A 23,667-nucleotide genomic window follows, 5' to 3' on the forward strand; every position below is an offset into this window, starting at 1 on the left:
CCAGGAGAGGGGCTGGTGCCCAATGTTAACCTTGTCAGATCAGACATCAAAACTGAAGCAGCTATGTCTGAAGTTAAATTGCCCAAAGGAGGGACAGCCTACGGCCTTATTCCCAAAGCCCTGCCTCCAAGATGCGTTCAGCTCACAAGGAACTGGAGCAGACACCGATAGAGGCACTGGGAACTAACATCTGGCAGCACTATGCCAGGGCACTTCTATGGGCTAGGCCTATAAAGGCTCCAGGGTCATTAGCCTAATACACACCTATGAAAATATCAAGGAGAAAGCTGGTGTTTCAAGCAGCCAAGCTGTCAGCACTGGCAAAAGGGCAGGATAGGACATAATCACAGCGATAGACCCTGGCAATGAAGGAAAGGCAGAAACTGAAGGCAGGAAAACTCTACCCTCAGAGAAGTTTGTTTTGTTATTTTTATTAGATGTGAAAGAGGATCTGGGAGACTAGGGGAAGGGCTGAAAAATCTTAAAAACTCAAATTTAAATGTTCCTCTTTCATCAAACTGCCTGAGGACCCAAGTAGCAGAAAGGGCAAGTAAAACCCTCCTTATCTAAAGCAGAAATCAAAAATTTAAACAAAACTTTACCTCATCAGAAAACTCGATTACATACCCGGTATACCTCCTAAAAACTGTAGCAGAAGCAGTGTATACAGCATCTGCGCAATCATACAAACTTCTTAAGGTATGCTTGGAAACTTCAGAAATGTTAGAGACAACAGACCTGAGATCTTCCCCATCAAAGTAGAAGATAAAAATTATTTAACAAAATATGCCCAATACCGTTTCCACCTTGTCCACACGGAAGGGCTGGAAGACACCAACAGCCTGTTTCTGCTGGAAAAGATGTGGAAATGCCTACAGGGTCAATCACAAGATGAGAAAATAAATGCATGTTAGTTTGAGAAACTTTACATAAAGCCCATTTACTTTTCTGGGGGTGGACTGAAGGTGGGTTGTTAAGGGCAGAATTAAATACATCCTCCAAGGCTAGCACTTAGAGGAGGAATACATGCAGAAAGAGACGTATCCACTTGTAACACATCCTCAGTTCAGGAGGAGCATCCATTTGTACCTATTAAAAGCATTCAACCTTGCTATACTCTGAAAAATTTTTAAAAAATCCTCCAAAGGAGGTGGTCAGGACCACGTTTCCTTTGAAACGGAGCTTTGGGTTTGAGAATCTGCAAGAAAAGAAGCTCTGTATCTACATATTTTTCAACTGCCCTAATTTATAGGGACTATATATTGAGTACAATGATAAACAGTTTATAACAATTTCAACGTCTTCAGATGAGCAAGCTATACCCTTTACTTTTTCTTCACAAGTATCTCTGACGGCAGACTTGGGGTATAACTACCATCCTCATCAAGAGGTCTCTTCCCCTGGCCACATCAAGCAGTATCCCCCGGTATATCTCATTGCCCCAATAAATGGTTCTCCAATGCCTGGTATGGAACAGCCAGAGAAGGTGTGTCCGATTCCCTGTTCATGGTGGCTGAAAGGAATATAACCAGAAGAAAATAAGTAGTAAGGGAGTGGTCTAAGGAATGACTGTTGGCCACTGCAAAGTCACCCACCACTGGCTGAGGTGAAAACAGAGCATGGAGTCAAACAGGTCTTTAGCAAGTTTTTTTTTCTTTTCTTTTTAGGAACCATGGAAGTAGAATCAGTAAGGGCTGGGTAAACATCCAAGCTGTGACAAAGGAGGATGCTTCGTATGCCGTAAAAAATTGCTGGAACAAGTCTGAAGGGTAGTTGCCAAACTGTTACCACAAGCAGCATACTTACACTTTCACACACAAAGTCCCCAAATACTAATGCATAAGCAGTACACTATAAAGAAAATTCAGTCTAACAGAAAAAATGGCAGGCAAGTTTGTCAGAGTGAACACAAGCACTAGCAGTACACCAACACAAAATTAGCTGTTAAGTTAGCCTAAGCTAAAAATAACAGACCCTTACAGGAAACTTTCAATAATGCAGGGGGGGCTTAAAGGGGACAGTTACACTAAAAATAAATATAACTGCATTTTTTTTGTTTTTTACATACACAAAAAAGCAAATATTTGTATGTGGAATAGTTCCCCAAAGGAAAGCTGAAGAAGCTTTCTGCTCTTACAAAGCCAGTTCAAGAAGCAGCAAGAAAGCACTGAAGATTTTCCACTGCCTGCTGATTTTTCATGTTTATATTACCCTATCGTACAATTTAAATAGCGAACACTATTTCATCGGACCTAAAATATCTAAACCACAAAATATCGAACATACAGAACAGTGAATTTTTTCCCAGGAAAAAAATTTGCTGTTTCAAAATACATACACACAACACAAGCACACCAACACAAGCACACCAAAATAAATAAACCATACACATACACTTAACAAAACCATAATTCTAACCCTACACTACTACCTATCCACTTACCTTAACCCAAACCTAAAGTCCCTAACTATCGCACACTCACCTTACCCCGGATCCGTTCCCACAGTTACCGTAACCCAGTCCGTAACCTCCGTTTGCATACTTACCTTAACCCGGTCCATAACCTTCCCACCACAGCAGAGCAAATAGCGAAGCCATGGAACGGACAACCAAAATCTTACCCTAGATTTCGAAGTTCCGTGGCGTTGCTATTTTGAGTTTGACAAAAACGGGTCGATATTATAACATTCAAAGTTTTGAAAATTCAACACTATTATATAGACACGATTTTTCTCCTGTAGAGGGCTGACCGAATCAGCAGAGTTGGAATTGTGCGATGGAGCAAGAGATTTTACTGGGACAGTCTTCAGCAATACAAAACACCTTGCCTAAAGGCTACTACAGCTGTGAGAATTATGAATATGGTTTAAAACGGGTAATGACTGGATCAGAGCTAGAAAAAAAAAAAGATATCTTCTGAATCATTTATGGAGGTAAGCATCTTGAAGGTCTACAGAGCACATCCAATGCCTTCTTCTAGACAAGGACTGCTTACACAATGACCATCAGGGACCTTCCCTAATGCTTAGGCCACTTAAGTCTAAAATGGGCATGTGGCCCTTTATTTTTAGTTCCAAATAAATTAATCTGGGATACACACAGTATCACCTCTGGTCTGGTGTCTTCCTCCTGGATGTCTCTTTTCTGAAGTAGGTAAATAACTTCCTGCGATACTGCTCTCTCTTATCTGGGTAGAACATCTGGTAGAGGCAAGGATGACTGCTTGGGAGTTGCCAAGAAAGAACATGTATAGCCTCTGGATATTAAGCTCCTCACCAAACTTATCTTGTGCTATGCCAGCCAAGAATCCAGGCTGGGGGGGGGGGGTTCAGTGCTATTCTGAGCCTTGACTTGATTATGAACACCCAAGAATTTAAAGAACGGTATCAATAGGTGAAGCCAAAGGCAGGGATGCAACCCCTGCCTTTGTTGAAGAAAGGGTGCTGATCTTCTCCAAGAAGTAAATGTCCAACCCTGGGCCCAATGGCCCCAAGGACTTCCCTCCCAGCAGTCTTCTCTCTAGGCATAGGTTCTCTAGGTTGATGGCCCTCACAACAGAGTCCCCAGTGCCAGCAGAGGGGATAGCTCAGATACAGATCACATCAGACAACTCAAAAGCTGAAGACCCAGATACTGAAATGCCAAAGATACTGACACCCAAAACAGCACTTCAGTCAGTAGCAAAGACAGAGCAAAGGACCCAGAGGCTCAGCACTGTCAGAATCGGTGCCAAGTTTGCTGGATGCAGCAAAGTTGGACCAGTGGATCACACCCCACAGTTGCCACTTCAGAAACCTACTGGTACTAAAACATATGCCAGGGAAGAAGCGTTTGAGCTCAATGTTTTTTTGGTATGCCAATCTTCCGTAGAAAGGGGATGGGAAGACACCACCATACATCTGGGCCTTGAGAAAGGCCATCAAAGTAGGAAATGTTCCTGACAGACCTGCAGGAAGCAGCATAGGGAAGATGGCAACCAATTAAATTTGACATCTCCGACTCAAGAGGGCCAGCTGCTGGATTTTTCTCCTAAGGGATTGATCAATAATGAAAATAGGCTTGGTATTGGTAAGGGAGGGTAAAACTAACACTGGAGACAGGGTCAGACCCTAGGAAGCCACAGCAGTCAAAGCGTTTTGCAAGGGAGGCGTCCTTGGAGCCTTAGAATGGGAAGGGGGGCCTTGAGGAGGAATCTTTAAAATTTTTCTCTCTCATTCTCTTTACTAATTACTTTTACCACATTTCTTCTGTACAGCATAAAAAGGCAAGAGCCCCACTTCTTTTTCCTCGCCATTAACAAGCAAGTCCCTAAAACCTTACTTGTGTCACAAGACAAGTCTGCAAGTGTTCCAGCCTCAGACATACCAGACACACAAGTCATGGGATATCTTAAGGCAAAACTTTGTGTATGGAATAGACACAATTTTTAAAACATTAAACCTTATCCATTTCCACAGGAAGCAACGGCAGACAACAGTCCCACACTAATGAAGCACAGAAAAGAGACTATTGGTTTAATGGGTCTACATCTAATAACAGAAACAGTTACCTGAAACTGAATTTTCCAAGATGACAACATTAAACTGTTAAATTACCGAACGATCACACTACCAATTTTTTTTTTTTTTTTAAATGGGGGAAAAGTATGCACTTGGCTAACAATGAACTAAGAAACATACCAGAGTATGTCAAACCCATTCAGGACAGAGGCTGTGCCTCCCACACCCTCTCCAAACTAAATACACCAACTCCAGGATCGCACTACAGTGGGGAAAATGGCACATTTCCCCATGTTGGCCAAGTGCATACATTCCCTGTTAAAATGTTCGGTAGTGTGATCATTTGGTAAAATGACAGTTTGGTGTTGTCATCTTGGTAAATTCAGTTTTGGGTAGGTGGCCTTTTAGTTATTAAAGGTAGACCCAATTTAATATGCTATACCACAAAAAAGGAGCCAATAGGGTGGACTACTGAGACAGGGAAGAGAATACATAAAAACTGTTTTTAAAATGCAGATGAACAATGGCAACAAGTTACCCTGCTACAGTCAGATTAAAAAAAAAACTAGAAAATTATTGAAAAAAGTAATAAAAAGACAGTCTAAAGCTAAAAGGTGGCAAATGAGATCTGAAGGGTGCGAGTGAATTCGGGTGCAAGTAAGCTCTGGGAATAAACAAATTGCCCTGTCAGATTCACCATGAGGTAGACAATCCCATCAGTCAAAGTGAAAGGATAACATATCATCAAAAAATCTGTTGCCATCATCTGGCACCTGGATCAAAAAATTAAACCAGTTTTAAGAGAACACATAGATTTTTATAATTTATCCGAATAAACATAGGATATTCTTATATAAAAGTATTTAAGAGCCTACAAAAATAAAATTCCCCACTTTTGAGTAAGAGTTTACATACCTGTTACAACTACAGAGCCATTCTAATTTATACTACTAGGACAGATGCTTCATCTTCCAAGAATGTGATGGCACCCACGGTTAGCCAGACCCTAGCACCACTACCATTTAACGTACATATGCAAGATTCTTAGACTTGTTTTATATTTCACTGAGCCATTTCATACCATGTCATGTTTCATAGTGTCATACACTGCTTAATGTAAAGCTAATTTTCCGAATAAAAGGCCATAGCATACACAATTAAAATTCTTAAACCAGACTAAATTTTGTACAATATGTATCACTTTAAATGGCAATTAACCTTAATGTGATATGCATTACATAATATGCTTCTTGCAGATCTTTCTAGTAAAAGTTTGTTATGAAAATTTATCTAGAGTGTTGTCTACTCACTGTAGCCATTTCTGACTACACTTAGTTCACACTGCTCACAAACAAGCTGCCGCTTTTCCTCAGCGCTTAGTGTACAATCTCTAGACATTATCCTACAAGACTAAGCATCCTTTACGCTACATATTGCCAAACTCTGTAATTTAACACGTACCCTAAAAATATAGTACAGCTGAACTATAAAAAGACAACTTAAGAAACAATATAATCTAAACAAGAAGACCCCACATCTGATTATCCGATTAAAAAATGGTATAAAACATCAGTTCTAGTGGTATACAGGAACAAAGCCCAGACTATGGCCCAGGCAACCAAATATATTTTAGTGTATGGGTGTTTTTTTGGAAAATGTTAAGGAGAATGGGCATACATGTCCCTCATGTGGGGAGGTCCGACAGTGTCCACAATGCCACAATACGTTGGAGGAGTGCTGTAGCTGGAGAAGGCATTGTCAGGGCAGGCATTCAGTCAACAAGCCTCTTTTTATGACAGCTCTGAGAGTGCATGGAAGGGTACATCCTTATCAGGAAGGGTACTGTGCATCCCATGACAATGTGTGCCAAGAGGCCCCACCCCCACCCAACCATGGAAAGGGGTAGGCCTAATAAAAAGACAGACATTCTCACTGCTGCAATGCCAAAAAGAGCACAAGCTACTGCTGAGACTGCCTGCAAGATGGCCTTCCCACCAGCTCTCAAACTGAGAAATGCCCAGGACAAGGGCCCAGATGGACATGGCTGACAGAGGGATGACCAATGATTTCAAGTTGCAACAGGAAAAAAAAAAAAAAAACACTTGCAAATAAATTAGTCAAACAAATTGTTAAAATGCAGGGCTCAACTCTCAGGCACAATTTACAAATGTTGCAGCATTAGCAGAAGGCAAACATCTAAACAGATAATCAGTGTCACACAGAATTAACCCTCTTCCAATAGTGCATACTTTTGTGTAAGTAAGCAGTTTAGGACTTGCATATTTTTGTACAGATAACAAATATGTCAGTCCCAGAACCCAGACACAAGGAAAGATTTGCTGTGTTCTTCAGGAAAATAAAAACAAGCTAGAAACAGTCAGTATAAGCAGGGATCTTTGCTTTATGTACTCCCAAGCATAAGCAGATAAAAAGGATGACCCAAGGAAAGCATTATTCATTCCACAACACAAAGCTAACAACAGTACATTTTATTTAAGCTCTTCAAAAAAGACTGAATTATGGCACCAAAAGCTATCATAATATTGCACACGTTTTTCTCCTGTCCAACAAATTAGAGATCATTAAGCAGAATGTTATACTGAAACTGACTGGATTACATACCAAGTCACTCAAAACAGAATATTTCACAGACCATGTAGTTCACAATAAGTGTCACATTCCAGTAATCTAGGATGCTTCGACTTAATCAGACGAATTTAATTCAAATGAATAAAATAAATACAATCACCCGAGTTAAGAAAAGTTTCTAAGCTCCTAATTTAAATTGATGTAGTTAAGTGGTAGCTTTACCCATCGGTACAATTTATAATCAATTACTTTGATGCCTGCTGCTTGACAGTATGTGCTACCATGACAGCAAGTGGGAAGCAACTTAAGAATCCAAACGTTCCACAAAGAGTATGCATTACTTATCTGCTGCATTACAAATATTCTTTCTTTTAAAGGGAGGACAGGGCACAACCTCCAAGGAAAGTTGTCAAAGCTTTTTAATAGTTGTTCTGATTTTTGCTGGTTTTCCACATTCATCACCATACCTGTTGAAAAGATTTTCACTGAAAGCATATTTTTCCAGTCGAGCTAGTGGAGTCAGGTTATCTTGACCGGCTACATCCAAAAATGCAGTTATTCTTATCCCATCACATTCTGACCCATAATCTTCAAATCCAACTAAATAAAGAAAAATTACTGTTAGTAACAACAAAAAGCACTTTGAAAATCTTACTAGCTACACATACTGCTATGGCATTTTTACTTCTCGTTCTCATTTTGCAATTTGTACAAGCCCTTACAACCCCTCTGATTCAGACTCTATATTACCCACTTTGTTTAAGCTCTAATAAAAGAAGCTCTTCCTTAAACAGGCACAATATAGGTTAAAGGGAATACTGATGCAAGTCCTTAAGAACAACCGTTCAGAATACTGTAATTCTTAGTACTCCAAGAAGCAAGCCAACATTTGAATAGAAAAAGAAAATTTTACCAATAGGGATTTCTGCAAGTAGGGGGTATAGACAACATGCAAGAGAGGACTAGCATTCACAGGAGGAAACTAGCAAGGTACCAAGGTGTTAATTCATTATTTATTGACATTTGATTATCAGGAAAGTCTAACTGCGTAGGAGCCCATTTTCAGTGGAACAGCAGCTAGATAAGCTCCAAAGTATTTCAAAACATTAAGAATAATAATTTTACAATTCTTTAAAAGTTATACAAAAAACAACTATAATATAAATAATTATACCAAATTAGACAATATGAAAAACAGTGGTTAACAACAGATACAAGGTATTATATGCAATGGCTTCACAGAGAAATTTAGTCAGTTGAGAGAGAAATTAAAGGTAAGTTAATATAGTACAAAACAGGAATTGCAAAACCAAGTGACAGAAAAACAGGCTTATTGTACACTTGGACAGAAAGCCAGGGGAGAGAAATGTATAGAAGTAAGAGTAAGATTTAAGATACGAGTAAGTATTTTTCACATTAAGGGATGCACTTTATCCTGGTTTTGAGTGATAACAGGGCCAACTTTTGGCTAAGAAATCTTTCAGAATGGTTTTGAAGGATGGCAGGGGGAGTATTTAAAGCAAATATCTCTGAAAGCAAATGAATGAAAAGAATGCGAGGGAGAGAAGGTTGGATGATGTGAGGATAGTGAATCATAAAGTGCAATGGATTAGCAAGGAGGAAGTAAGGATAGCTATGAAGAGGATGAATAATGGAAAGGCTGTCGGTCGAGATGACATACCTGTGGAAGCATGGAGGTGTTTAGGGGAAATGGCAGTGCAGTTTTTAACCAGATTGTTTAATGAAATTTTGGAAAGTGAGAGGATGCCTGAGGAATGGAGAAAAAGTGTTTTGGTACCGACTTTAAGAATAAGAGTAATGTGCAGAGCTGTAGTATTTACAGAGGGATTAAATGGATCAGTCACAGGAAGAAGTTATGGGAAAGAGTAGTGGAAGCTAGGTTAAGAAGGGACGTGATTATTAGTGATCAGCAGTATGGTTTCATGCCGGGAAAGAGCACTACAGATGCGATGTTTACTCAGAGTGTTGATGGAGAATTACAGAGAAGGTCAGGAGGAGTTGCATTGTGTTTTTGTAGACTTAGAGAAAGCATATGACAGGGTGCCTAGAGAGGAGTTGTGGTATTGTATGCTGAAGTCAAGAAGTGTCAGAGAAGTAAGTAAGAGTGGTACAGCATATGTACGAGGGTAGTGTGACAGCAGTGAGGTCTGCGGTGGGAATGACGGATGCGGTTAAGGTGGAGGTGGGATTGCATCAAGAATGAGCTCTGAGCCCTTTCTTATTTGCAATGGTGATGGACAGGTTGACAGATGAGATCAGACAGGAGTCCCCATGGACTATGATGTTTGCAGATGACATTGTAATCTGTAGTGAGAGAGCAGGGAACAGGTGGAGGAGACCCTGGAGAGATGGAGATATGCTCTAGAGAGAAGAGGAATGAAGGTCAGCAAGACTAAGACAGAACATATGTGTGTGAATGACACGGAGGACAGAGGAATGGTGAGGATGCAAGGAGTAGAGGTGGCGAAGGTGGATGAGTTTAAATACTTGGGATCAACAGTGCAGAGTAATGGTGAGTGTGGAAGAGAGGTGAAGAAGAGAGTACAGGTAGGATGGAGTGGGTAGAGAAGAGAGTGTCAGGAATGATTTGTGACAGAAGAGTACCAGTAAGAGTGAAAGGAAAGGTCTACAAGAGGGTAGTTAGACCAGCTATGTTATATGGGTTGGAGACTGTGGCACTGACAAAAAGGCAGGAGTCAGAGCTTGACGTGGCAGAGTTGAAGATGTTAAGATTTGCACTGGGTGTGACGAGGGTGGACAGGATTAGGAATAAGTACATTAGAAGGTCAGTCCAGGTTGGAAGGTTTGGAGACAAAGCCAGAGAGGCAAGATTACGCTGGTTTGGACATGTGCTGAGGAGGGACGCACAGTATACTGGTAAAAAGATGCTAAGGATGAAGCTGCCAGGTAACAGGAAAAGAGGAAGGCCTAAGATAAGGTTTATGGATGTGGTGAGAGAGGACATGCAGGTGGTAGGTGTGAAAGCAAGATGCAGAGGACAGGAAGAAATGGAAACAGTTGATCTGCTGTGGCAACCCCTGACGAGGAGGAGAAGAAGAAGAGGAAGAAGAAGTGGAACAGGAAGAGGAAGAAGATGAAGAAGAAAGGAAAACAGTAGAAGATGTGCAAATTTTGCAGAAAACAAACAATAGGACACTATATAGCCCAAAAAGTGATAAGGGAATAAAAAGGGTAAGAAGGACTAGCGTACACATATAGAGTTTAAAAGTAAGCAAGAAAAAATTGTACTCAAAAAAGACAATTCATAGCATCCTATCAAGGACACAGTATGGGAGCTATTCAGGCCAGAGGCTCCTACTACAGGTCTGTACACTGAACTTGCTGAAAGCCTAAAACATCTTTAATTCATACATTACAAGAGAAGAAAAAAAGTGAACATGACAAATGTTCACGCAACAAAAATGATTCAAAGTCCAGTAGAAACATTTAACAAATTGCATAGTACAAGATGAACAAGAGGAAGAAGGGATCCACAACGTTAAAAATCAAAGTGAAAAAGAAGCAGCAGGATAAGAGTACTACATTCAAAAACAGTGAAACTATTCAAGAATGCATAAAAAAGGATGCAATACAAACCTGAGATCGGGCTCTCAACGCAGGCTAACCTACTGGCTACCACAGGCTAACCTACTGGCTACCTAGCATTTTATTTAACTGCTTCATCCACTATCAAACGCAAAATAACCTCCTTTTTCTCCCCTCTCCTAGGAAGGTCTGGTTTAGATGTTCAAAGTGAACAGTTTACTACACCAGCAGTATGTACCACAAACGTCACTTACATTCCACAAGGAAGGGTAAGCACAATTGTGGCAGCTATATGTAAAGACAGGGCAAAAGGTTAGGGCATAATGAATACTCATTAGTATTTTCAGTGCAAATTAAATTAAAAAATACAACAGAACAAAAAGCATGCCAGATTTCAAAACATACTGTGCATGTGTGTGTTTACATGTTAAATGCTATTTTTTTTAAACCAAGATATCCTGAACAATGCAACAAAAGCAAGACTCACATTACAACCAAATATCTATTAAGTACTTATTCTAGAAGAAAATCAAAACCCAAATGCTAATTTTGGAGAAAGAGGAGCTGTAAGCAGATGTAAAATACTATACAAATGAAAAAGAAAAAATTCATACAATTCAAAAGGAAACACCTTTATGAGAATAAAGTGATTGGTTCAGCACATGAGACATAACTTTTGCAGCCGAACCACCCCCACCTTAAAAAAAAAAAAACTTCAGATTTGGATTCAAACCAATGTGACCTATAGTAACATCATTACTACCATTTACCTTTTTTTTTTTTTTTTAAAGTGTACTGTGTCCATTGTCTTACTGCAATAAATCTAGTGTGAGGCGTCAACAACATGCAAATCTTAATGGTTCAAATGAACTCTGAAGTAAAACCCAATATAAACTTTGTACGGCATGCAAAACATATCTAACAGAAATATAAATACACACAGATATACAGTGTATATAAAAAGTGCACACACCCCTGTTAAAATGCCAGGTTTTTGTGATATAAACAAACCAAGACCACAATAAATAATTTCAAAACTTTTCCCACCTTTAATGTGACCTATAACGTGTACAATTCAATTGAAAAGCAAACAAATCTGTTATGGGAAAAAATATAAAAAACACACAATAAGCTGGTTGCACAAGTTTGCGCACCCTTAAACTAATACTTTGTTGAAGCACCTTTTGATTTAATTACAACATTCAGTCTTCTTGGGTAGGAGTCTAGCAGCATGGCACATCTTGACTTGTGAATATTTACCCACTCTTCCTTGCAGAAGTGCTCCAAATCTGTCTGCGAGGGCATCTCTTGTGCACAGTCCTCTTCAGGTCACCCCACAAATTTTCTATTGGATTTAGGTCTGGACTCTAGCTGGGCCATTTCATAACTTATTTTCTTCAGGTGAAGCCATTCTTTTGTTGATTTGAATGTATGCTTGGGGTCACTGCTGTATTGAAAGGTGAAATTCCTCTTCATCTTCAGCTTTCTAGCAGACGGCTGAAGGTTTTGGGCCAAAAGTGACTGGTATTTGGAACTGTTCATAATTCCCCCCACCTTGTCTAAAGCACCAGTTCCAGCTGAAAAGCAATCCCAAAGCACAATACTGTCACCACCATGCTTCACCGATGGGATGGTGTTCTTTTGGTGATGCGAAGTGTTGTTTTTGCACCACACGTACCTTTTGGAATTGTGGCCAGAAAGTTCAACTTTGGTCTCAGACCATAACACATTTTCCCACATGCTTTTTGGAGACATGATGTATTGTTTTGCAAATTTTAGCCGGGCCTGGATGTTTTTCTGAGTAAGAAAAGGCTTCCGTCTTGCAACCCTCCCCATATTCCAGACATACGGAGAATACGGGAGACTGTTCTCACATGTAGTACACAACCAGTACTTGCCAAAAAATCCTGCAGCTCCTTAGGTCTCTTGGCAGCCTCCCTGACCAGTTTTCATCTAGTCTTTTCATCAATTTTGGGGGGACGTCCAGTTCTTTGCAAAGTCACGGTTGTCCCATAATTTCCCCACTTTTTGGATGACTGTCTTTAGTCTTCCATGGTATATCCAATGCTGTGAAAATTTTTTTGTACCCTTCTCCCGACGGACACCTTTCAACAATGAGATCCCTTTGATGGTTTGTAAGCTCTCTGCAAACCATGACTTTTGCTGCAGGAAACAAATCAATAAATGTCAGGAAAATTCTACTAGGACAGCTGAAGTTTACTTGGTGTCAGAGTCTCTTTAATTGAGGGCAGGTGTGTACCCAAAAAGACTAAATGCTGTAATTAAATCAAAAGGTGCTTCAACAAAGTATTAGGTTTATGGGTGTGCACACTTGTGCAACTAGCTTATTGTTATGTTTTTTAACTTTTTACATTTTTCCCCTAACAGATTTTTTTAATTAATTTGTACAGGTTACAGGTCACATTAAAGGTGAGAAACGTTTTGAAATGATTTATTGTGGCCTCATTTTTTATATAACAAAAACCTGGCATTTTAACAGAGGAGTGTACACTTTTTATAGCCACTGTTTATACACAATATGTACACAAATAGTTGACAGTTTTTTCCAATAATGTATGGTTTCACCATTTTGTGTAAAGTAGTAACTTCACTAACTATAGCACTACAGTGGTAATTTCACATTGGACACAGTTGTGCGATCAACACAGGACACAGATCTCAATACAAGAGTGTTAAGATTTTAGGTTTTTGACAAACAGGATGTGAAAAGCGAATTTAGTTTTGGTAAATTATTTTTTTAAATTTGCACAACAGATGTCACAGAGTGACTAAATTACTTGGTTCTAATGCATTAACTGTGATGACCTGGTTTTCAGATTTTGCAACGTTTTGATGGCTAAGGAGTAAAAGGCGTTTGTGATTCTTTTTTCATTGGTATTCCATACATTTATGAACACAAAATACAAATGCACACTGTGCATGCTTGTGTTACATACAAACATGCAGACCAGTTTATCTGTACACATGCACTTTATACATATACACACACACACACACACACACACACACACACACACACACACACACACACACACACACACACACACACACACTTTAATTAAGGTTGCTCTAACATCTAATCAACTGCACACAACCAGACAGATGCAAAGCAAAAACGTTTGTGAGACGAAAGTTTTGGCATTACTACCACTCCCATTTAATTTATACACAATGATCTAAACAAACATCGACCATTTAAACATTTGACAAACCAGAGCATACTGACCAAAAAAAAAAAAAATTATTAAAAAACCCATGACCAAACATGCTGTACTCTTGTATTATAAATGCATATCTCACACACCCATTCTTTAAGAATGTGGCTGTCATCACATTATGAAGAAGCTTCAAATTGTTGTAAACTGAAGCAACACTGCAAATGAAATGTTCTTGTAAACAGTATAAATTTTACTATTTCTTGAAGACAGACACATTTCTGTACTACCTGGCTCCCCAAAGGAACTGCAGATTATGAACAATTAATCCTAAAATTGTATGTATAAAAGGAGTTCTATGGCCCTATTGGTCAGAAGTTGACATCCTGATGCATAGGAAATTTGTGCCTTGAACTGCAGCAAGAGAGAAGATATTCTAGAAAAAACTCAGGAAGCCTGCATATCTTCCATAAGAAATATAAAAAGGTAGTTGGTTGATAGTCTATATCAAAAAATTTCAACACAGTCCAAAGATGCTTCATATTATCCTCTCTTGTGGGACTAAACAGCAAAGATCCTTTATACAGTTTTTTCTACCTTCATCTGTGTGTATGTTTTTTATACACACACACACACACACACACACACACACACACACACACACACACACACACACACGTGTACAAGAGTGTTAAGATTTTAGGTTTTTGACAAATAGGATGTGAAAAGAGAATTTAGGTTTGGTAAATTATTTTTTTTAATTTGCACAAGTTAACTGGAGACGATTTAAAAAGATTTTCGTGATCATGAAATGGACTGAAAATAGAGTTAAAAAACATTTTGCTTGCTTGAGCTGGGGTTACCGCTGAGATTTACACAGCTGGAGATTTCCTCCTAACAAAACAGTAAGACATCAATTATGGGGTTAAAAAAATGCAATGAAATTATGGGTGGCACTACACCAGGGTAATCCTATGGCTAGGCTTGTAAAGGCCCCATGGCCATTAGCCTAGTACACACCTACGAACCTATGGTTAAATCCTGTAAAGGGGGGGGGGGGTCAAACTACAATTAATATTAAATCAACATTAAAATTAATATTACTATTAGATGGCGCAGTGGTTGTGTTGTCATCTCACAGCAAGAGGTTCTCCAGTTTGATTCTCATATAGGGTGCCTTGTGTGTGGCGTCTGCATGCCCTCCCCGAGTTTGTGTGGGTTTCCTCCCACATTACAAAGACTTGCGTCTGGAACTTTTCTCCCTGGGCGTCCTCTGAAAACTGGCTTCATTCTAAGTCGGACCTTCCCAGTAAACAAATGACAAATAAATATATAAAACCAAAATTACAAGAATGTTAGCCACTGAAATTTAAAAGAAGACCTTCGCCTGCTACTTGTTACAAAAGTACAGTTTTGTACCTACCATAAATGTAGATGTTCGAAGATCCACATTGCTGCAGTCCTAACACTTGGGTAGTCCGCCGTCCCTCATTCGGCCCGAATATCAGAGCATAAGGCTGACGTCGGTCAGGGCGCATTTGACTGACATCAGAACGTCAGGGTACAAATGCGCATGACCGACGTCATATCCTCAGTCTTTTCTTGCCCCAGATGTCAGAAGACCCTAAAAAGAAAGGTCCAAACCCAAAGACCACAACTAAACAAATAGCTAGTCTAACACCAAAAATATGTATAATATATACAATATATACAAAATGCAATATACCAAATGCAGTTTACCCCAGATGGATAACCCAACCCACACAACCACCTCAAACAACAGAGGGGAAGGAGGGAGGGTAAATTGGACTGCAGCAATGTGGATCTTCGAACATCTACATTTATGGTAGGTACAAAACTGTACTATGTTCTTCATCTCACATTGCTGCAGTCCTAGCACTTGGGTAGAATCCCAAAGCAGAGGTAAGGGAGGATGGCTAAACTATAATGAAGCAGGAGCTGCCAAAATGCCCTGCAACACAGCAGTAGCAAAACCAGCCCTAGATTTAGAGTACAAGGGAAGGTGGTAATGCTTAGAGAAGGTATGCACCGAACTCCAAGTGGCTGCCTCCAAAATATCCTTAGTAGCCACCCCCCCTCACAAAAGCTGTTGAAGTGGCAGTAGCCCTAGTGTAATGAGGTCTAATCCCAGCTGGAATCTCTTTGCCATGATGGGAATAACAGAAAGCAATGCAAAATCCAATCCACTTAGAAATAGTTTGTTTTGACACAGGCTTGCCCTGAGAGCACAAAGCAAAAGAAACTAATAACTGCTGAGATTGTCTGAACCCTTTAGTTCTGTCCAAATAATATCGCAACTGCCTGTGAACATCCAAGGTGTGCAAAATCTTTTCCCCTTTAGTTTGGGGATTTGCATAAAAAGTAGGCAAATGAATAGTTTGGTTTAAAGCCACACTAGAAACCACTTTAGGCATAAAGGAGGGATTGGTACGTAAAGATACCCTATCCTTGTGAAAAATTAAGAAAGGCTCAACTGCCATAAGGGCCTGTAATTCAGAAACCCTTCTTGCAGAAGTAATGGCCAACAAAAAAGCAGTCTTCCATGACAAATATTTCAACTCAGCAGTAGCTGCAGGCTCAAAAGGTTGTAGAGTGAGTTTCTCCAACACAAAATTGAGATCCCAAGCAGGAGTAGGAGCTCTTCGTGGGGGTCTTAAATTCTTTGCCCCTCTGAGAAATTGCTGGAATAAAGGGTGAGAAAACAATGGTGGGTCACAATCGTAGTGAGCCGAAATTGCTGCAGCATGAATTTTAATAGAAGAGAAGGACAAACCTTTGTCCAATAACTCAGTAAGATATTGAAGAGCCACACTTAAGTCAGGCTCAGAAACATCCAAATCCTTAGCTGCACTCCAAAATAAAAATCTCTTCCATTTATCTACGTACACTTTCCTTGTACTAGGCCTTCTGGCTTCCAAAATCACATTCAAAACTTGTTGTGGAAGTTGAGACCCTCTATGGTTTAAAACAGAATATGCCATGCTGTTAGATGAAGAGAGTGAAGTTTGACATTGAGCAAATGACTGTCCTCCTGGGACAACAGATGTGGAATCAAAGGCAAAGGCCATGGAGGCTTCCGTACTAGACTTCTCAGTAGTGGATACCAGTGCTGTCGAGGCCAATCTGGAGCTATCAAAATCATCCTTGGCTTGTCCTGTCTGACCTTCAGAAGTACCTTTGGGAGGAGAGGCAGAGGAGGAAAGGCATACACATGAAGATTTTTCCAACTGAAAGACAGAGCATCCACTTTCCAAGCTGTGTGATGAAACCGCTTTGTGCAAAACTTTGGCAGCTGGTTGTTTAGTGGAGAAGCGAACAGATCTATGTCTGGAGTTCCCAGGACACTGTCAATTGCTGAAATACATGAAGATCCAGTTTCCACTCGTGGGGATCCATGATTTGTCTGCTTAACACATCTGCTAAGGAGTTCTGTGCTCCCGGCAGAAACCTTGCCTGAAGACTTAATTGTAAACTGAGAGCAGTCTCCCACAAAATCATTGCTTGCCTGCATAGAGGATAAGAATGTGTTCCCCTTGCTTGTTGATGTACCACATGACAGTTGTGTTGTCTGTTAGAATCAACACCTGCCCTGGAAGAAGTAAATCCTTGAAAGCTATTAATGCAAACTGGACTGCTAACATCTCCTTCATGTTGATATGTAGATGTTGTAGTCTGGCAGGCCACTTGTCTTGTATCCACTTTCCATTTAGATGAGCTCCCAAGCTATGTCTGAGGCATCTGTCGTTAAAATCTGACTCGCCTCTGGCCGGGTCACAGAGAGTCCCTTGTTTAGGTGACATTCCTGAGCCCACCACAAAAATTCCTTTTGAATGCAAGGTATTATTTGAATGACAGTGTCCAGATCCTGGCAGTGCTGTGTCCATACATTTTTGAGATACCACTGTAGCTTCCTCATATGCAGTTTGGCATTGGGAAGCACCAGAATACAAGATGCCATGAACCCTAAGGCTTGAAGGACTGTCCTTGCAGTCAGCCCGGACTGATGAGATAGCTGTTGGAAGTAAAGGGATAGACTCTTTTGTTTGTCCGGGGTTAAAAAGGCCATCTGGGATGCTGTATTCAGTCTTACACCCAGAAAGCACATGTCTTGAGAGGGTACTAGACTGGACTTTATTTCGTTCACAGAATACCCCAGGCATCTTAGCACTGCTATCACATATTCCAAATGATAAAGAAGCTCTTCCCTTCCTTGAGCCAGAATCAGGCAGTCGTCCAAATAAGGATAGATCTGAATTCCTTTTAGCCTGAAGAAAGCTATCACTGGAGCCAGAACTTTCGTGAACACTCTGGGCGCAGTAGATAAGCCAAAGGGCAATGCAGAGAACTGATAGTGAGAAGTCCCAGCTCGAAAACGCAGATACTTCCTGCAACTTAGTCTGATAGGAACATGAAGGTAAGCCTCCTTGAGATCCAAAGTTACCATCCAATGATCTTTGCCCAGCAGAGGAAGAAGCTGCTGCAACGTCAACATTTTGAACTTGGGAATGTCCAGATAAGTGTTGAGGATAGACAAATCCAAAATTGGTCGCCACGTGTTCCCCTTCTTTGGGACTAGGAACAGGGGAGAATAAAATCCTAGGCCCCTTTCTGGCAGAGGAACCGGCTGTATGGCCCCTATTTGGAGTAGCAGTGAAATTTGCTTGTGAGCCTCTATTCTTTGTTGAGGAGGAATGTCTGGCATGCCTTTGAAAGGAGGCAAGGTATGGAAATAAAACCTGTAACCGTGATGTATGATATCCAGTACCCATTTGTCTTGGGTAATCAAACTCCAATTTTCTTTGAAAAGTGCCAACCTTCCTCCCAAAGGTGCTGCCAGGCGAGAAGGTTCTGGCAGCTGAAAAGGTAGGTCATTGGGTCTGTTTACGAAAGGACTGACCCCTGCCCTCACTCGAAGACTGTGCAGGAGAATTCCCTGTTCTGGGCCTGAAAGAGCCCTGACCTCTGCCCCTGCCACGTCTAGATCTACCCCTAGACTGGGAATCATAAGAAGGATACGTCCACCCTTTAGTAGGCCAATTTCTACTAAACTTTGGAGGCTGAACCTGCAAAAAATCTTTAACAGTCTGCATAGACTTAGCCTTGTCTTCCATTTTCTTTAAAACTGCCTCAACAGGAGAACCAAACAAGACATCAGATTGTAAAGGGGCATCCAAAATCCTAGTTTTAACATGGTCAGATAAATTTTGATCCCTCAGCCAGGCATGCCTGCGAAGAACTGACCCAGTGGCAGCCACCCTAGACGCAGGCCTGTACAGCATCAAAACCACATTGTAAAGAATGCTTACCCACCTGTTCAGAAACATGCACTAAATCCTGTAACTCTTTACAGTCAATACCTTCCGCCAGAGCAGCAACCTTAGATTTCAACTGAGAAAGGAGATAATTTTGATATTTCAACATGTGAAACTGGCAATTCAAAGCTCTCATGGCTAGAGTGGAAGAAGTATAAACTTTCTTTCCCCATCTATCCAAGGCCCTGGCCTCTTTATCTGCAGGAACCGGATTCTTGACAACAGAAGCCTTAACACCCTTAGGCCCCTGGCTAACAGTTTCTGGGTCTGCCCTAGGACTCTTAAAAAGAAACTTATGAGCTTCAGGCACCCTGTAATACCTATCCGGTTTAACAGGAGCAGGAGGCAAAGAATCAGGATTAAGAGAAGCCTCTGCAAACACATCTTCCACCACATTCAGAACAGGAGGTATAGCTAAAGGCCTATGCTGGGGTAAAAACAAAAATTCCCTAAGCCTTTTCCTGGAATCAGAGAAATCCTGACCTTCCCATTTGAAATGCTCTCTCATGGAGTGAAGGGTCTCTGAAAAAGAAAAATCCTCAGGAGGAGAAGCAGAAGGAGTAGAATCATCCACATCAGAATCAGAATAATGAGAATACTCCTGCAAGTCTTCAGCCGAAGACTCAGACACATCCGAAGCCTGCTCATAATCCCCCAACACAGGTTCCATCCTAGGCCTCTTATCAGGAGGGGGCATAGAGCCTCTAATTAAAGTAATTAAATCCTCCGCCATTTTGAGCATGTGCTTCTTGAGCACAGCACCTGAAGAACTGGGAGTGACACCCACAGAAGCTAAACTAGACCTGCCTCTAGGCGAAGCCTTGGAAGCAGAAAGAGAGGGCCTAGACCCCTTAGGAAAGGAGGGGAGTACAGTTACTTGAGAAGCCCCTACAGCCTGCCCTGCCTCCTGGGAGGCCACATCATGTAAAATCAAAGTTTCTCCCTGGGTCTCCAGAGAGGCCTCCGTCGGAACCACCGGTTCCACTGACACCTCTAAAGAACTGACGTCCGGTTCGGACGACTCCTCTAACCTAGGTTTAACTGCCTTGTCTTTGCGCTTCTTTAAGGAAGCCGGCGTCGGAGCATCCGACGGCATTTTGTAATTGCACCGCTTCCCAAAGACCAACCTTGCACAATCCAACCTCCGCTTTATAGTGCGCTTATTAAACCTAGCACAAAAGCAGCATCCAACAACGTCGTGCTCAGGTCCTAAACAAGGTATACACAAATTATGGTAATCCCTATGCGGTATCTGTTTCCCACAAGAAATACAGTTATTCACTTTTTCTGACATCCGGTAAACCACTGAGGCAAGAAAAAACCAAAATATTCCCCAACGGGGTACTCAACCAACTCTGACTTCGGTCTGAAACTCCGAATTCGAAAAATTTCAGAACGCCGAACGGCACTTGCAACACTGCTTCTGCATCGGACCATGCGGCAAAAAAGACTGAGGATATGACGTCGGTCATGCGCATTTGTACCCTGACGTTCTGATGTCAGTCAAATGCGCCCTGACCGACGTCAGCCTTATGCTCTGATATTCGGGCCGAATGAGGGACGGCGGACTACCCAAGTGTTAGGACTGCAGCAATGTGTGATGAAGAACATCTGACCCTGAGGACACAATTGTTTTTTTTGCACTGGTAGAGTTTGTTATGCAATGACACTATGCTTAAAATTGAAAAGTTTATCTTATGGTAAAGTCTGCGTCAAGTTTTAGCAACAAGGAAAGGTCACGTATAGACAAATATATAAAAAACAATATATAGCTAGATGCTTTATTAGTAATGTTAACATGCATGAAAACTGTAAACAGTGGAATGCACACTACTGATTACATTCAGCCTACAGAAAGCAACAATGTAAGGCAGATGAATCAGCCTTCTGTTAGTGTTCTTTGTAAGTGCAATGTCTTAATTGGTAGCAATGAGCTGCAGAAACTGCTAGCCTCAAGCACTGCAGTCACACTTACAAAAAAGGCACAGAACATATGTAAAAAAGAAGGACCCTTAGATTTAAAAAAAACAAACAGTTGTAGTAGTCTTCACTGATGGAAATAATAAATGTATCCAATTCTCAAGTAGACAAACTAAATTTGGAAAAGTAGTTCATTCTGTTGCTATAGCTCCCAATTAAACATGGTAATTGGGAAATATTTCCCCAGGGAAACCACAATTTGTGCTTCAAGGGGAGGGAGAGGGCTCCCAGAGAGGAAACACCCTTTGCTGCAGTCTCCTGCAAGTCCCCTCACAGGTACCTTGCTGGGAGTGTGCAGGGGGCAGTCAGGCATAGGACGGCATCCAAAAAATAAACTATCCGAACTGCTCCTGATGGCTGCCTAAAATGATGGCTCTTCTCAGCTGGCTGTCACCAGCAGCGATGCAGAACAAACAGGACAACTGACTGACAAACAGGCAAATGGTCATCAGGCAGCAGGGATGTTTGTGTCTTTCGGCTTTTCCCGGTTAGGGGTCGCCACAGCAGAAACTCCGGTCCGCTAATGATTATCAGTAGAGTTTTACGTGCTGGCTTGCCGGGCCTAACGCACAACCTTCAACGAAGGAACAGCCGTTCATGCATGTTGCCACACAGAAGACGCTCTGAGGATCGAACGGTCAACGTCTGTGAGGTGACAACGCTACCGCAGCACCACGACGGGATACAGAAGAAAAACTGCTTTAAGTTATTCCACTGCTTACAAGCTGTACCCTTATGTCAGACACCCCAAGCTGTCATCCTCTGTTTTCATGCAGATGGCCATTTTAACCACATCATTAGCAGCACTGCTATTTCAAATACATCATAAAAGCAGCATCCCTGCTGGGGTAGCAGATTTGTAGCACTGAGTCAAGCTGGACAAAAATAACTGAATCTGCATGAAGTCTGTTATTTATCATCTTTAAAGAGAATGTGTAGATGTTCAATTTGTGCTCATCAAATGCACCAGTACAGAATCAAACCCAGCAACCTACAGTTGTCAAACTCCTTCTACGATCAAAAATGGTGCATAACAATCACCTTCCTCCAAACCGTATCAGACAGTCACAGTTTCTATACAGACAGAATGTACCTTCTGCCAGTGCAGCATAAAATAAAGATATAGAACACTGCATGAAGTTCCTTTATTCTCCATGCAGTCCATTTTCCAGTAATTGTCAATCACAGTGGTGCAACCTTCTCATAGTGGTACTCTTGATCCATTATTCTATATGAACAAATAAATGTCCAACTCAATTTGGGATTTCAGCATGATCTATAGTTTTTCAAAGAGCCTCCTGTGTTTTCCACTGAGACATTTCTTAATAGACACATGACTCTTGGATGGCATTTTCCTGACTAGAACAACAGTGGACCAACAACTGTTGAGGTTTTTTATATATGTGGAATGACAAAGGCAAGTGCCACTGCTACTTAAGGAAATCACAAACAAATCTTTTAAAAAGTGCAACATATTCTGGCAGTGTGTGCCTAACATGATGCACTGCAGCAGTAGGTCTTCAGTAGAATTTGTAATGTGATACTGAACCTGTAGCTGTTTGTAGTATAACTAGAAATGCAAACCACCAGACAGAGAAAAGGATGCCCACTACACCTTGGACAGAACTTATGGGGGTAATGTAAAAGTACAGTTGTGTACACTTAACATAAATGTAGATGTTAGAGTGTATTCACTGTTGCAGTCACTACATTTGGGTAATCCTGCTGGCAGGTTGCCCTCAGCCAGACTGAATTCCAAAGTCTTGGGTCCTGCATCAGCTGCTGTCGCCCCTTCCCTGACATCAGGTCGTCAGGGGTATAAAAGAAGCAGCCAACGCCATTTTCTTCAGTTTTTCTTGCCCCAGATGTCAGGTGCCCCCAAAAAGGGGTAGCCAAACTTTATATATTATATATATATATATATATATATATATATATATATATATATATTCAGAAATGCACCCAATATAAATTCTACCTTCATCTATAAGCAAATATACCACATAGGTAGTATAAATCAGAGAAGGAAAGATAAGATCCAAAAGAAAAAAAGGGGGAAGGCGGGTGGGTAACCTGGACTGCAACAGTGAATATACTCTAACATCTACATTTATGGTAAGTGTACACAACTGTACTATGTTCTTCCTGTTTCACTGTTGCAGTCATTACATTTGGGTAGAGTCCCAAAGCTATGGTTGGGAGGGTGGAACTAGACAGCAGTAGGAGCGGTTACGAGGCCCTGCAGAACTGCAGTGGCAAAGACTGCCCTGGATTTAGAGTGGCAGATGATAATGCTTTATAAAGGTGTGCACTGAACTCCAAGTAGCCACCTCTAAAAGGTCTCTGGTTGGTACTCCCCTGAGAAAGGCTGCGGAGGTGGCTGCAGCTCTGGTGGAATGAGGCCTAATACCCTTAGGCACTGTCAAAAAATGAACACCCCAAGGCAAAGGGCAACACAAATAAACATCAAACACTAAATCGGACCACCGCCAAATAAGAACCACAATTGCAGGTAACACTTT

At 41.0% G+C, this 23,667-nt stretch overlaps 1 protein-coding gene across 4 annotated transcripts in view; it reads right to left on the minus strand.

Moving 5' to 3' along the window:
* LOC122816964 (serine/threonine-protein phosphatase 4 regulatory subunit 1-like) overlaps positions 1 to 23,667 on the minus strand; it is a 1,601,647-nt gene that overhangs the window by 1,498,728 nt on the left and 79,252 nt on the right. For all 4 annotated transcript variants that reach the window (XM_044090068.1, XM_044090067.1, XM_044090066.1 and 1 more), the window contains one exon: positions 7,557 to 7,689. In XM_044090068.1, the coding sequence (XP_043946003.1) occupies positions 7,557 to 7,689 (133 nt within the window). The remainder of the gene's footprint in view (positions 1 to 7,556; positions 7,690 to 23,667) is intronic.

The sequence above is a fragment of the Protopterus annectens genome, chromosome 12.part0 (genome assembly GCF_019279795.1).
Source record: "Protopterus annectens isolate FY-2018-M chromosome 12.part0, PAN1.0, whole genome shotgun sequence".
NCBI classification, from domain to species: domain Eukaryota; kingdom Metazoa; phylum Chordata; order Ceratodontiformes; family Protopteridae; genus Protopterus; species Protopterus annectens.